A 15,978-nucleotide genomic window follows, 5' to 3' on the forward strand; every position below is an offset into this window, starting at 1 on the left:
GAAACGTGTGAGGTTGTTGTAAAACGCTTGTACAATGTTGGGTAAAAGCACATTCGGCTCGTCTGAATCGTCCACCACAAACATAAATATGGTTAAAAGCTCAGATTTTTAACTTGAATGTATCAACAAATGAAACCATGCTTCGCTTGGTTTCTTCTCCTGTTGCCCTTCCATAACGACATACACACTCGTATGTTGACTACTAATGGGTTAGATAAAAAAAAAACCTCTGCTGGATTTAACTAAATATAGTAATTAGCAAAGTACAAATGTAACGTATATGTAACGATACGTTCCATTTTTTTTTACTGTAACGGGAACGAGTTCCTTTTTCACAGATGTAACTTGTAACGGGAACGCGTTCCGAAAATCGGAAGGAACGAGGAACGAGCTTTCGTTCCTTTTTTTGAGGAACGTGTACAACATTGGTGTAAGGCTGCACCCTTTTTTTTTCAGTGTACGGCGTGGTATGCCCTGGCATACTAAGGTATGGAACCGGCTGCCGCCTTGTGACAATACATAATCTGGCAGTCCTTTCCAACTTCCTTTCAGAGGAACATATCCGGGTACATTGTTTTCGTGCAGCCCCAGCCTGTATGCCACTGGGCCAGTGCATGCGGCTGCACCCTACACGTTGGACCCAGGAGCAACCGCGAGACACGTGCATGAAAAAAAAAAAGGACAGTGGGATGGGGGAACCGACCTTGGGGGAAGGTACCACGCTGAACGTGTTCATGATCCTGTCCGGGTACTCCTCTCGGATCTTGGAGATGAGCAGGGTGCCCATGCCCGAGCCGGTACCACCACCCAAGGAGTGGGTCATCTGGAAGCCCTGCAGGCAGTCACAGCCCTCTGCCTCCTTGCGCACCACGTCCAGGACCGAGTCCACCAGCTCCGCACCCTCCGTGTAGTGACCCTTGGCCCAGTTGCTGCCGGCACCACTCTGGCCTGTACAGACCCAGCACCTCGTTAGACAACGACAAGATGGCCCACAACCTCCGGTACAACTATGCAGAAACGAACAACCAAGGTTTTATGCAACATGCACTCAAACAGCTGTAGTCACCGAGAGCTTAAAGGCCGAAGAGAAACCAGAAAGGAGAAAACTCGGCCCTCAATTCCTCCATTTTATTCGAAAAAGAGGGGGGAGGGAGGGGGGGGGGCTCCTTGTTATGGAGTAGCCCAGAGACCGACTCATGTGGGGAGAAGAGTGCGAGAGAATGGCGAGGACACTGGGGACGGGCGATGACTGCGGATTTGGAGGGGGCACTGGGATTTGCAGACATGGACGGATTAATGGATAGGGAAAGAATTGCGGTAACTAAAAGGAGATCGGAAGATTGGTGGAAAAGTTCTAGGGGTGAAAATACAGATGAAAAAACCCAATCGGAACACTAAAAGGGGGCGGGGGGGGGGGGGGGGGGGGGATGTGTTAAAACAAAATTTATACACATTTAAAAAAAAAGATGACGAAATGTTAGGCTAGGGAGCGCAAGCTGCCGCCCGTTACAAAGGTTATATTTATTACCATCCATCCATAGAATGATGTCACGTGCTCTGCTTCGACGCACTTATTGGGTCGCGGCCTCTGCAGTTCGCCAAGTTATCGTGGAACGGAGTACTACAGTAAACAGAACGCGAACGAGAGGCAAGATCGCAAGATGGCGGACGGGCGAAACCGGATCCAGAAACACCGAGACTGCTACCATTGTTTAAATTTATGTTAACATTCACGCAAAAGAAAGTCTTATTTTATTGTAAAAAAAAAAAAAAACCATTACTGAAAAAAAAAAAAAAGCTGACTTATCGGAAAATTCAAGAGTCTTCAAGCATGCTAGAAATTCCAAAGCTTCCAATGTCAGGAAAATGCAGCTTCCAAATTCATAGGTTTTTAAGGTCCTGTGCGAACCCCGCGGATAGCACGTGCTTCGCCCTCCTACCAGAAAGTGGAAGTTTCTCACCAAACACAAAGTTGTCTGGCTTGAAAAGCTGGCCAAAGGGTCCAGACCGTACGGTGTCCATGGTTCCCGGCTCAAGGTCGACCAGTATAGCACGCGGCACATACCTGCCACCTTCGAGGTAAGGAAGGAACCACATTTGATTGGAAACTCGCAGACTTAAATGGCGGGTGCATGAAAACCATGTGAAATGTCGCAGCAACATTACAACACACTATCAATGATTTTACCTAATTGATGAGAGATGTAACGTGAGAATCGAAACAGAAACGCACCTAGAGATGAAAGCATTAAATTTCAGAGAGTAGAAAAATACGAGTTACCTAACAGTTATTTACTTGATCAGACAGGACCCAAATAAAATTTACAGTACCCCAGGATGGGGGGGTAAGAGACTGGACGAACAAAGCAAAGCCTTTTGGAGCTTTATGTTGACCGGCCCCTTTTTTCCCCCGCTCCTGGGTTACCATGTCAGTATTGAACCTGCTCGCATGCACACCTGCCTTCAGTTAACTACTGTCACCACTGATACAACGCACCAGGTTCTTTACGTGAATCACCAATTCAGTATACTTATTTATTTATTTTTAAACGCCCAAAGTGAGGAGACAACGTAGTACCGGAGGCCTCGTTGTAGTACACATTGATTCTCTCCAGCTGGAGGTTCGAATCACCGTGATAGCTGCCGGTTGAATCGATGCCGTGCTCGTCGGAGATCACATCCCAAAACTGCAGGAAAAGAACAAAATACCAGAGCTAATGAACTTCCCGAAATCCTACAACGGCAGCGCAGGGTTCACGGGTCGAGGTTATTCCGGGCACGAGTGAACGCCGGTCCCAACAAGACGCGAAAAGAGGCAGTGCACATTTTAGGCCCAAAAAGGGACTTCCCTAAAACCTGGCTTTTCGGCGCCCAGAAACGAAAGGAAGTCGCTCGAAAAACGGTGGCCGTTTTCAGAGGCGACGAGACTGCCTAAAATGGCGCGCCGATGGAACACGCGATAGTGGCGAGCGAGGCGGGCCGGCTACGTGGGCCGGATAAAAAAAAAAAAAAAAAATGTCCAACAATGAACAGGCAAAGAGCAGCTTACGTGTCACACATTGCGACAGGGCAGGGCAGACAAAAAGTTAAATAAAAAAAAAAAGATTTGGTTCATGGCGGCAGAAGCGGAGAACAAAAGGAACCCACACGTAGAATGAACGTCGGACCAAATGTGTTACTGCATGGAACGAATGAGGTTATTAATGAAGACGCCCTGTACAGGTAAAGTCGGTATTGGACACGCCTAGTTAAGCAAAATGTCGAATTATGTCACATAAACGCTACAAATGTGAAGGAAATAATACGCGGCCCGCATCCCAAAACACTTGTGGAGCTCCGTATTTTAAAAATGGGGCAACTAGCAACTCCACAGTTGATTAGGCCTAACAACTGCCAGAGTTGGAAGTCAGAGCACCAGCGAAACGGTTTGCAATATAAATTAAAATGACGAACGCAGCTTTCATACCTTTGCTCCGATCTGGTTGCCGCACTGGCCAACCTGCATATGTACGATTTCACGCATTATTCCTTTTGAAGGGATAAACTGTTGATGGAGCAAAATAACGACCACACCGCTTCCAGGTCAGCAACTACAACGCAGAAAAAAAAAAGCGCTCCCTATAGTGCTGTTCATAAACTGCTCTAACTACGATCGCCCCAGAGTGCCACGGGGCTGGTGAAATATATGCGCATGCGCCATTAGGTCGCCATGTGGACGAGGCGATTCTTTGCTATTTAATTTGCCTTTTTTAAGAACGTGAAGTCTGGTGATAGGGTTGTACGTTCGAACCGAATAGCGCTGCGTCATTCATAACCTAGTTGGTGCAAGGGAAGCCGAGACGGCCGGTTCATTCAACAGTGCAGAAGTCAGGGATGACGCTACGCTATTCGATTGGAACCACTATTTGCACACCCCGACTAAAAAAAGAAGTTTTGACATCTATGACGTCACATTTGTAAAATGTCAAAATAGGAGCTTTGTTATTTTGACGTCCCCCGTCCATGCAGCTCGCAGTCAACGGGACTCCTTTTTTGGAGGTGCAATGGGGGACAGCGGGGCTTGTAACGCCGGCGGGGCGCCGCGAAGCGGCGTTTGTGGCTGGGCAAGGTGGGTTCATACGCTCTAATGAGCCTCCTGCAGACTGTCCCCGCGAAGCGAGGGTTAACACGCTCCCCAATGCATCTACCGTCCCACGCTGCGTCTCCGAAAAGGGGTAGTCAACGTTACTAAGTCGTAGCAGTAGCCAGTGGCAGCCGCGTCGCCTTTCTGTGCTGTTTATCTTCCGACGGTGTTGTGGGTGTTCACGTGTCTCTGTCGCATGCCCAAATGGCCAAGACTTTTGGGTCCTACTTGGCACTGGAAATGTCTTATAACCCTGTTACACGGGCACCCCTAACCGCGGTTAACTCAGCTTTTCCTGCTGTTACGTGGCACGAAAGCTACCTCTCTATAGACCCTTTTTGAAAGTCACGTGCCGATTATTAGAAGGTCAGGACCGCTGCATAATGGCAGAACAACTGACATCCTGGAGGTGCAAGTCATTTCCTAAAATAGCGAACGTCAGAACGCGGCAACAATAGGAGCCGGCGAGTCAGTCAAACAGCGTCGGACGTGCAACGTCACTGCGCTCATCACAGTTTCTGTGGGTGTTTTTTTTTTTCCCCACTCCAGCCAGACGCATAAAGTGTGCCGTGACATTGCGGTTTTAGTCCGACATTGTGCAGGGATTCCCAGCTGCCGAAGACAACACAGATTTAATAAAGTCATTGGGTTTCAGAGACAGCGAAGGGAGAGTGGATTTCAAGACTGTAGAGATTACCAGGCAAAGATTAAGTGAATGGTGGCAGAAAGCGAGAGAAAACTAGGTATTTACTGATGGCAAGGGGGTTTTATAGCCCCACGTCTTTTGCAGTGCTGAGTGAATATAGATTTCACATTTAAATATTCTAAGTTTAAATGGTAAAACAAAATGGCTAGGTGGCATAAGCTACCACCCGATCCAAAGGGCTCAGCTGGATTCATCCATCCAGCCATCCATCCATATACTCTTGGACAGCTATAGATCCATTTCGAAATTCTGCCCTCTCTTGGAAACTATGGAATCCCTGCACAATGGCGGACGAAAACCACAATGTCACGGCACACTTAAAGGGACACTGACAGGGTATTTATGCTCGCCGAGGTTTTTAGTTGTACGTGACATATGAGTGCTCAACTACCCAGAACAGAATTTGCGGCTCGAAATTCGGTTTCTTTCCGCCCCAAAACCGCCGATCAAGAACTGGCCGGTTCGAGTCTCGCTCACTCTCTTTTTCGCGGTCACGGGCCGTTTTCTAAGGTATCGATGCGACCACCAAATTTAATCAAAGTCGTTGGTCACTGAAGGCAGACACTCAGTATTAAAAATAGAAAAAAATATGAAACCCATTTTTTGTGGCTTCTAAAAAGCTGTAAATACGTTGATTGAAAAAAAAAAGTTCCACAGACAACCGGAAGCATTCTGTGCGTTCGTCGTTTCGCGTATCGTGGGAGTCGGGACTCGCGGGGACGGCGAGGGTAGCGGACGACGGGCGTGGGACCTCTATTTCAGAACTGTCGTTCGCGGTACCGGCGAATTCTGTCTGCCTTTAAAAGAGAAATTTGGGACTGAACAAAAGAATTGGTATTCATCCCGTACGACACGCCCGGCCACCAAGCCGATTTGCACGAAGACGTCGCCGAGCCGTCGCTCCCTTCTCGTGGCTGAAGACATCGCTCGCGCAAACGTCAAGCACGACGGGTCTACTTCGAGTTGAATATGCACGCGTACGATTTCTTTACTAGGTGCGAATGTCCCCAAGGCGTGGTGCTTCCCGACTTCGACCCGGGAGTGCTTTTGCTAAAGAAAAATCGGCAGCAAACTTTCCAACTTACAGTTTACCGGCTGAATTATTACTAAGGAACGAGATCCACCGGTGAAGAGATGCTCCAGTAGCTCAGTGGGAAAAACGTCCGGTTCACACGCGGTAGGACCGGGTTCGATCCCCCGTGAAGCTTTTTTTTTTTTTTTTTCAAACATTTTTTGATGTTTACATATCCTTTTTCTTTTTTTACAATCATCACTGAAGAACCAAAAAAAAGTGTTGTGGACGATACTTCGCTGAATTAAATGGTATGGGATTTCCGTTTTGACACCTGCGAACTCAATGTAATCACTTTCCACAAAATGCAAAGAGCGTATAAATCAGGTACCGTCCGCTTTCCGAGGTGCCCGTATATGTTCTACAGGAATTGCAGCCAGCCATCGGTCCCGATCCCGTTGATCTTTCGGAAACTCTGTCGCACAATGCCACTTTTTTTCGGATGCAGGACATGTGAGCCAGCTCTTCACGCAACATCTTGGGTGTATTCTTTTCGGAGCCGATCATGGAAATTCACCACGGGCACTCACTACTCATCTCCAACTCCTCAATGTACAAAACGACTCATCTTGGAGTACAGAATAACGAGCGGAACAAACATAACTGCAAAAAAATCGCACGGCGAGCAGTTCCCGCACGCCGCATCGCACGCCGCATGTCGTGTCGTCTGCTACGGAGAGGAAAAAAAAAACAAAAAAACAAAAAACGCACGGTCGGGTGTAGCCACGTGACTTCCGCCACTCGCACCTCTTCTGCCTCTTCTCTCCACTTCTCCGACCTCCGTCGGGTTTCGGTTTCGGTTTCGAGCAGTTGCGTCTTTTGGCTTTATTAAAAAAATACGCTACTCTGTTGCAAAATATTAATTGGGTAGTCCTCCGACACCATAATTAAGCGCCTGGCAAAAAATAAAAAAAAAAAATTTTGGGGGGTGTCAGTGTTTCTTTAATGCGTTTGCTTGGAGTGAAGGAAAAACACACCCACAGAAAAAGGCGACGAGCGCATTGATGGTGCATTTTCGACGCTGTTGGATTGGCTCGTCGGCTCCTAGCGTTGGCCGCGCTCCGCCGTTTGCTATCTTATGGAATGTCTTGCACGATCTACGATGTCAGTTGTTCCGCCATTGTGCAGTGGTTCCGACCTTCTAATAATCGGCACGTTACCTTCGAAAGGGGTCTATATAACCACTTTCCGCCTGGTGCAATGTTGTTACAAGTAAGAATAGCAGATGATTTTAGAACGAAAAATAATCGTTTAATAAGGCGAACTTGTGCCTAAAGACTTAAAGATAAAGGTGCCACGCATCTTGCGTCGGCGCCGGAAGGGTGACTAACCCGAGGCAGCGCGTTACCGCAACTTTCATACATGCCGCAAGTTCAGGAATGTTCTGAACAAGGACACTCGATGACAGCCATCAATGAACTGGGATTTCTTTGAAGAGTACAGAATTAATAGAATAACGATCCGGGCCGAGCAGGATTCAAACCCAAGTCATCTGCGTGAACGCTGCATGCATCAGACACCACCAAAAGCGCCATTTTTGTTTATTTAGTGTCAAAATCACCACCATGGTGTTCGTCTTGTTTATGTAGATGTTCTATCATCGCGGAACCAATCATAAAGAAAAATCGCCCACTGACTTACGCTTTTGACGATGCTTCAATGATCCCATTAGCTCGTAGCGTTGGCTACGTCTCCCCCACCCTCCGTTAGTGTGATTCTGAACCGACAGACGGCGATGGGATCGGCTTCCAGACCTGCACATCAATGCAATAAATCGTGTGTTGGTGCTTCGATACTGTGTGAATTTTTTCTATATCCTTAAATCGATATCGCTGGTCCTTCGCTTGTTTTTCTTTCCGCGAGCTTTCTATAGAACACGCACGGCTGCACAGGTTCTCGTGCAAAGGAAGCAGTTGCGGGCACTCTTAGAAAAAAAAGAAAAAAACGTCTTTATAGTCTTTCCGAAAGGGAGGACCGCTCTTGTAATCTATGTTCCTTCAGAAAACTGGAAACTTTCGTCCTGAAAGCAGAGGAGCAAAGTTACTCCGTCGCATCTCATTATGGTGGCCCCGAATCGAGCAGATCGAGCTCAATAAGGCTTAATGAGAACGCTGCGTCTAATGTACGGGGCGAGAGGAGCAGCAAATAAAAGTGTAACACGAGCTTTCCGCGAACTGTATTTATTTCCGAATGCAGCTTTCCCCGCAGGCAAAGAAACTTGCGTTTTGAAAGCAGTCACTCAGTCTTCTCGTCGTCAGCACTGCGATGTTAAACGGAGACGACCGATACTTAGTTATCGATGAAGAAAGAATAAACAATTAACACTGGGACAACACAACCACGTCTTTCCAAGTGGAAAGGTGTGGTTGTGTTGTCCCAGTGCTAATTGTTTATTCTTTCTTCACCCATCACTTGAACCAACACTCTCTTCTCCCAAGGATACCCAGTTACTTCGCGCACTTTACGTCTCACTTTTGCTATTCCTCGAGCCACAATTCCTTCGTCAACCGCACATCACGGAGGAGTGGTAAACCATTCGCAAAACCAAAAGCCGCTCTCAAACGAGCAAATTCGAAGCAGCCGACTTCGTTCATTGTTGCACGGTACCGCGAAGCGTGAAAGAAGGTTAAATCGCTCGCCACAAGATGGCAGGGTCAAGCAGAGCAGTTGCCAGTAGCGAGGTTAGGTGGCGCTAAATACCCCGCAATTCATGTGCTACAAAATTATTTTGATTTGCTCACGCCACCATTGCGCTTCGGGCCCCTTCGGGCACCTTTATTATAAACACATGTAGATACATTACGTATACTACAAGCTCCAGCTCAACATATCCATGAAGCGCGTACACCATACACGGCACATATTAAACATCAATACAACAGCACACTAAGGCGATTATTACTTCCGAGCTCTACGTTTCCGCATTTATACTCGTCATCTTGAGGTGACGGATTTTTTCGGTCGCCACCTAAGCAATAAATAATATTCCCAGCATGTTGATTATTTTTCATTAATGTCATACCTTTGAGATTATTTTGAAGGGCTCAGGGATGATACTCTCAGGAGAAAGTAAACGCACATGCAATTTGTAGGAAGCAAGCCTTGCCATCTTCGTTGGCAGCGTCTCCAGCGCTCCTCATCAGGGTCTTTGGGAGGGTGTCACTGTCTGCCACGTCGGGTTCCCATGGCAGAAGTAGGTTTGTGAAGCCTCGTTCACCAGCTCGTGGGTCCGCTCGTTGCCGGGGGTGCCCGTCGTGTCCCGAGATCCATCGTATCGTTACGGCGGTCCCTGCGTCTCCTTGTAGGGTCGTGCAAGTCTTCTTAATGGCGTGGCCGGCGCTGTCTCGTTGGCAGTCTTAAGTAGTATCGCGATACTTGTTTCGCCATACTGTAACTCGTTACATTTTTTTAGTAACATTCAACTGTAACTCGATACATCTTTTTGCAGTAACTGTAACGATAACTTAAATACTTTTTTGAAAAAGTGACCAAAAAATATCGGCAAAGATACAGATACTTTTTGCGTAGAAAAATTACCCTGTTTTGCGAACACTACAGCAGGTTCGACCATGTGCGGACGTTGGGCCCCCCATTAGACACGACAAAATAAAACAACTCAAAATTGTTTTTTTTATCAGAGCAAAGTGCCAAAGCAGAGGGCAGGCGTTTTTATACTTTTGTTTCTCCTTTTTCATGGCGCGGAAAATCGCATTTAGCATTTGCTTTATTTCCACCTTTTTGCGGGTCTCGCCCCGCCTTCACCTTTTCCGGCCTCATCGAACAGCCCCGTCTCTTCAGCCAGGCGACAGAGCCACCTCGCGGAAACACGCGACGCGTAGACACCTAACGGTTAACTGTTTAACGCCGAACGAGAGCCTCTTTCGCCGGTCCCGCCGCAGTCGCAGGAATAGCTTTCTCTGCGAAAGCGCGTTGCCGCAAGGAAAGACACTGAATGACAGGGAGCCACAGGCAATGTTTTTACTGGTCGACTTGCCCTTTCCCAAAGGCCGTGAGCCCGTGATCTACGGTGCAGTCTTTTGTTCTGCGTTGCATAGGAGAAATTAAAAATAAAACCGTAACGCACTTCAAGACAACTTTGTGGGGTTTTTATTCACTCCTTTCTTTACCTTGTTTGATACTAACGGTCTATTCCACTTTATACAGTTGCAAATGGTTTAGACTTCTACTCTCCTCCCTACTATTGTAATTGACCCGTTTGTTCATCGGCATCCCCTTTTCCTGTCAGCTGAGGAAGAGGAATAAGAGTCCTCTTAAGAGAAAGAGGAAGGGATAGTGAATGTCGCAAGAAGGAAAATATTTCGATTGCAATCAACCGTTATCGTTCAAACGAGAGGCTGTCATGGGTGACGAACGGCAGGTGTTACCTTGGCCCGACTATGAACTGCACTTTGACCTTGTTGAGTATAAGGGCGATAACTTCACCGTTCGCTGCAAACACTGCAAAAGAGTATACGCAGCTGGGAGCTCCTCTTCCTCCAACCTTTACAAGCACCTCGGGGTGAGTTTTGAGTTTCATTTTTGGACATTTCCGCTAGGCATGGAGACGGAACGATGGAAGGCTGAAACCTCGACAGCGCTCTTCAGTGTCAACGACTTTCCCATAGTTAGAAAATCTTTTTACGCCTCAATACTGCGCTGCCGTCCAACGCATCTGTTGACGCCTCTTTAGCAAGAATAAGGATGTGCATCAAAAGCGGAAACTTAAGTGATGACAACTTCGAAAATTATTTGCGGCTGCGTTACATTAACGAAATATTTTACTGTTCATCCTGGTATCGAAGCAGCAAACGCCTTGATTCAACAAAGTAGTGCGACGGTAATAATATATATCTCAAAAAGTGAAATAAACGTTTTCTGAGAGTTCCAAATGAATATAAATCGTAGACATCATGTGTTGTCATCAAAGTCTCCATAGTTAAATTTAAAAAAAAACACGAAAATATCTTGAAAGTAACTAAGTTACTATGACAAAGTAACTGTAACTGTAACGCGTTACATTTATATTTAAGTAACTGTAATTGTAACTTAAATACATTTTTGACGAACTACCTGTAACTGTAACTAGTCACTTTTTAAAAGCAACTTACCCAAGACGGCTAGTTGGCGGACGGATAAGGCGCTTAAGGGACTGTAAAGCCCCCTCGGTGTGATTGTCTGTCGCCAGTGAATATCATCTAGGGACTTCACCTCAGTGCAGTCCGTGAACAGGTGGATTTGTATAATTTTCAGCTGATCTTTCTTAAGCTTTGATAACGATACGCATTACATCACCGACTGTGTTTGCGCCCGCATTGTATCGTTATCAGAGCGCAAACACGATCTATTGAAACCTTGCACCGAGTAAATATAATAAAACTATCGATAATATGCAATCGTTGGATAATTGTCGGTACAAGTCACAGCCAAACTATCGATACAGCTGTGGCCGAGTACCGTATGCACTATCGATGACTCTATCGATGGTCGACTACCGCAAAACTATCGAATGCGTCCTATTGGCACTCTATCATTGAAAATATTGATACTGTACCATTGATAATAGACCTTAGTAAAGCTAGTAATAGTAATTGAAAAGTCAATTAAGAACGCCAAAGGCACCACAGAAAATATTTTCAAGCTCATAAGATTTCGCGACTGGAAGCTTCAGCATGCTTATCAAGCAACAATAAAAAATATAAAAAAACTATAGAAAAGCGATACAAATACGGCTGTAAAAATAACGACACTAAATCAACGAGAAGCTATCAACTAGGGACGCCGCGAACCACCCTAGGTTCGAATTCGAAAGGTTTCGGTATTTTCGAACCGAGCTGACGTTCGAATTCGAAAGGTTTCGATATTTCCAACCGTACGGAGGTTCGATTTTGAAAAATCGCAACTTTCAAAAATCGTGGAGTTTCGAATTCGAAAATTTCGAAGCTTTCACGGTTTCTAAAGGTTCGGGTTGGATTATTTCGAATATCTTTTTTACTTGAGGGTCGAGAAATTCGAAAATTTCGAACTTTCCTAACTTGAAATTCGTTGCGTGTCGAATTTTCATACAAATAAAGTTGGAAAAAAGTCGAAGAGTTCGAATTTCTACATAAAGTTCGAAAAGTTCGAAAGTTTCGATTCTCTTAATGGGCTAAATTCGAAAAAAAAAAAAAAAACTTCTAAGGTTTTGAATTTTTCAAGTCCAAGTGCGCAAAGTTCAAAGACCGGTTTTCATGTTCCTGCACCCCCCCAGTTTCAGTTTCAAATAACATTTTCACGCCTCACTGGTTTTCACCAAATCAGGTTTAGAAAAGTTCGGGTATGATATTTAGACTGCGCAAAGTTGGTCAGGCAATTAAATGAGACGACGAGTGTCCCGGATGTGCTGGAATATTTGCCAGTGCAGAGTGACGTGTGACCTTAGATCAGTAATTGTAACCATAGGCGTGCGCAGGATTTTTCATTAGGGGGGCGAGGTTTCCCCAAAGCGCCCTCGCCGCTCCCCCCCCCCCCCCCCCCCCGCCCCCCCCCCCCCCCCCCGCTTTCTATTAACGCACTCCCACTGATGTCCTTACGCTCATATTGTAGTGCTGAGACGAGATATGTTTATGAAACATTTATTTCAACAATATTGAATTGTAACATATACAAAATATTATTAAGCAGTAGGTTTCACTTTCTTGTGAAACGTCCGCGAAGAAAGGCAGTCCCTGTCCAGCTGAGGCGTCAGTGACACAACGCGCATACAAAGCATTTTCATTCTTTCTAAACCAGAGAAAGATACGACACATATGCCATCTCTAACAGCACAGAATATTTAAAAATATTGCCTCAACGTGACTCTGCTAGTATGGAAAATATAGTATACATACAGGGCAAACGCATGGGTGCACCTACACATGACGAAAGCTGTCATATGGCGTCTGCAACGTTCATGCAGAGGACGAAAAACGCCACCCAGTACACAACGTAATAGCAAAGCTTAAAAGCACGAGAATATACCGCAGATTAAAAATACGACAAACAGCAAGTTACAATATTTAGTAAGTATTGAAGATAAACGCTATGACATGCCATTTTTTGTCTTCTGAGCATCCAAATGTACAGTTGATAATCTTACTTTCCGGCGCTTGATAGAAACATGTAATAGAAACAACAAGATAACAAGCACGCATTATGTCATGCTCAACAAACATTATACAAACTAATGGGTATGTTATGTGGTGGTAAAAATATTTTATGACCAGAATTCTAAAAATGTGTAGCACGTGGGAGATATAGTACTTTTCACCAACCGTGAAAAGTCTAAAGCAAAATTTTACGCGATTTTGTCGCGAACTGTTCGATGACTGACTGCGTCGCGGCGTATTTTTATGGTTGTTTTTTATTTGCGCGCACTAGAGGGAGGGAACTTTGGCGTCGGTGTTTTATGCCGTCGAAAAAGAAACCATGGGCCTCCTGCGCTGCCCAGAGGATGCTGCGAATGGGACTTGTTAGGACTTGTTTTGGGTAGTACAATATTTAGCGTCTCAGACTGTCGGCATGCAGAAGCGTACCTGCTCTGGTGCGGAGCGCGAGATCACGATGAAAATACAAAAACAGAACAAAAGTTCGAAAGCCGTCAAAGCTAAGACGCTGAGAGCGTGAGCCAAGAGCATAGAGTTATTATAATGTACGCTAGAGGTTCAACTGGCGCTAGTGTGCTGCTGCAAATTGAAGCAGACAGCAACCAGTCGGAACATGACTTCCGGTAATGCTTTTCTATGGGAAAAAGCGAGTGCATTTTCTCGCTGCGCTCGATTACAAGAGCAATTATCACAAATATTTCGTACGTACTAGGCACATTGGAACATTTCTCAGTCACGCAGACGAAATAATTGGTCAGTTACGGCGTTTTTATTTAAAATTCGTGGCATGAAAAACGGTGCTAAAACCGTTTCGTACATGTATTTGTGTGCACTGCCGGACACTGTTAGCGCGAACACGGCGTCGGCGCTTTCCGCCATGGGGATATACGTGTCAAACGAACGAAGGACATGTGGAAAACCAAGAGAGACGGCAAAAACTACGCAGTGACACTGGATAAGTAACTCCTTGCGCATGCAGGCGATCAAAATAAATTGAAAGCCACGTAATATAGTCCGATTTGCAATAAATAAGTACTGCTTTATTTTTTCTGCACGTGAATATGTGCGAAGATGCATGTTCTGGGTTCAAATCATCAACAACACGCTCCAAATCTTTACAAATAGGGAAAGGTCAGAGAACAGGTGCCCGATAAAAACTGCCTGACATAAAAAATAATAAATAGACACACCTTTCGTAGCCCACGTGCTTTATTTTTTTACATTCGAATGTTCTTTAACCGATCGTAAAGATGCACGACGGAGTCATATTCATAGAGTGAAAGGACGGGCATATTAGCAATATATAACAGGCACCAGAATGCTAGCGAACCTTGAACACACTCTACATTCCTTTCGATCGTTAGTTAGCTCAGAATCGTCGCTCGTTTTTACATACCTGCCATGGAACAGAGGTTTGGCCCTGAAATATAGCGAAGCGTAACATCGTTCAATGGCAAAGAAAAATGCTGCAATTAAAGCAATTACACTTTTACAATATTAATAAAGGTACATACTATCCGGTACAACCGAAATAATAAAAGTTATTTATGTTATTTTCCGGCGAAGAGACAAAATGCACGCGCGTTTTCCCATGGGAATGCACAGGAGCACCGCAAAAGTTGACTGGTTGCTGTCTGCTTCAATTTGCCTCCCGGAAGTCGCATAGACACTAGCGCCAGTTGAAACTCTAGCGTACATTATAATAACTCTATGTCCAAGATATTCCGTTTCATGCGTTTCAAAGTAGACATCAAAAAGAAAGAAAAAATAAAAGCGTCGCGATACAGGTGTTGTGACGTCACCACCCAGAGGTAAGAGACGCGTGCGCAAGCGGTGGTGTCATGAATTTGGCCTTTTCGATTCTCTTGCAACGTTGAGTTTGGCCGATTTCTGGCGTCCAACGGTGTTTTTTCGCTCTTTAGCACCACATAGAATTGAAAAAGCTCGACCAACGTGCCATAAGTAGGGCTACGCTCAATCAGGTGAGCTTGTATACCCAAAATGAGGGCGCTACAGTTTGTTCAAAGCTTCAGCGCAAGAGGCCTATGCCGCCAGCGCCATCGCGCCTTGAGTCGGGCCAACTTTGCGCCCCCCCCCCCCCTAGATGATTAGAGGGGGCGGCCGCCCCCCCCCCTGCCCCCCCCCCCCCCCCCTGTGCGCACGCCTATGATTGTGAAAACCAACCCGGGAGGGTCATTAACGTGCATCACGAAGTAGTGATCACACGAACACACTGTTTAACGGTACTCATCCAGTTCGAAACGGCCTGGGGCAGGCAGGTGGTTGTGGCTCAGAAAAACCTTGAAGCGATCTGGCAAACTTCCTCCCTATCCCCCTGCACGCTGGTAGTAATCCGATCGAACGCCGCCCGAGTGACGCTAGCATATAGTAAGTTTAGTTTGTACATGATGCAAAATCCTGAGACTGAAAATGAAATTTGAAAGAAAAAGTGTAAGAAGACAGAAAAAAGGGGACAGGACAACGCCTCAAACTCAGCTCTGGGAATGAAATTTTAAAGAAAAAGTGTAAGAAGACAGAAGAAAGGGGACAGGACAACGTCTCAAACTCAGCTCAGGACAACGTCTCAAACTCAAGTCAGCTGAAAACTCAGTTCAAGACAACGTCTCAAACTCAACTCAGCTGAGTTCGAGATGTTCTCCTGTCCCCTTTTTTCTTTCTTCTTACACTATTTCTTGCGAATTTCATTCCCAGTCTCGGGATTTTGCATCATGTTCAACATACACCAGCTCGCCTGCACCTTGACAATTTTTAGTCTGTAACTGCTTTGGAGGTTTATTTCCCGGGACGGAAGAAACGCCGAGCAAAAATCACAGAAGCTGACGCAACTTGAGGTCGAGGAGTGTTCTACCGTACCAGTGGCGTCGGAAGAGGAAAAACTTGGGGGAAGAAGAGAGGAAGGCTCCAATCTCTCCCCCTCCCCCTCTCCCCCCCCCTT

The 15,978-nt window shown here is 45.8% G+C and overlaps 1 protein-coding gene across 1 annotated transcript in view; it reads right to left on the reverse strand.

Annotated features, from left to right (window-relative positions):
• The window catches only part of LOC120847025 (tubulin beta-1 chain-like), a 34,468-nt gene extending 30,113 nt beyond the window's left edge, over positions 1–4,355 (reverse strand). The window contains exons 1-4 of the mRNA XM_042287400.1: positions 3,467–4,355; positions 2,579–2,687; positions 1,962–2,072; positions 704–948 (exon numbers count right to left, since the gene is read on the reverse strand). Coding sequence (XP_042143334.1) covers positions 704–948; positions 1,962–2,072; positions 2,579–2,687; positions 3,467–3,523 — 522 coding nt within the window. The 5' untranslated portion in view covers positions 3,524–4,355. The remainder of the gene's footprint in view (positions 1–703; positions 949–1,961; positions 2,073–2,578; positions 2,688–3,466) is intronic.
• Positions 4,356–15,978: the final 11,623 nt, after the last annotated feature.

Source organism: Ixodes scapularis, unplaced genomic scaffold (genome assembly GCF_016920785.2).
Source record: "Ixodes scapularis isolate PalLabHiFi unplaced genomic scaffold, ASM1692078v2 PGA_scaffold9__187_contigs__length_104089568, whole genome shotgun sequence".
Taxonomy (NCBI): Eukaryota; Metazoa; Arthropoda; class Arachnida; order Ixodida; family Ixodidae; genus Ixodes; species Ixodes scapularis.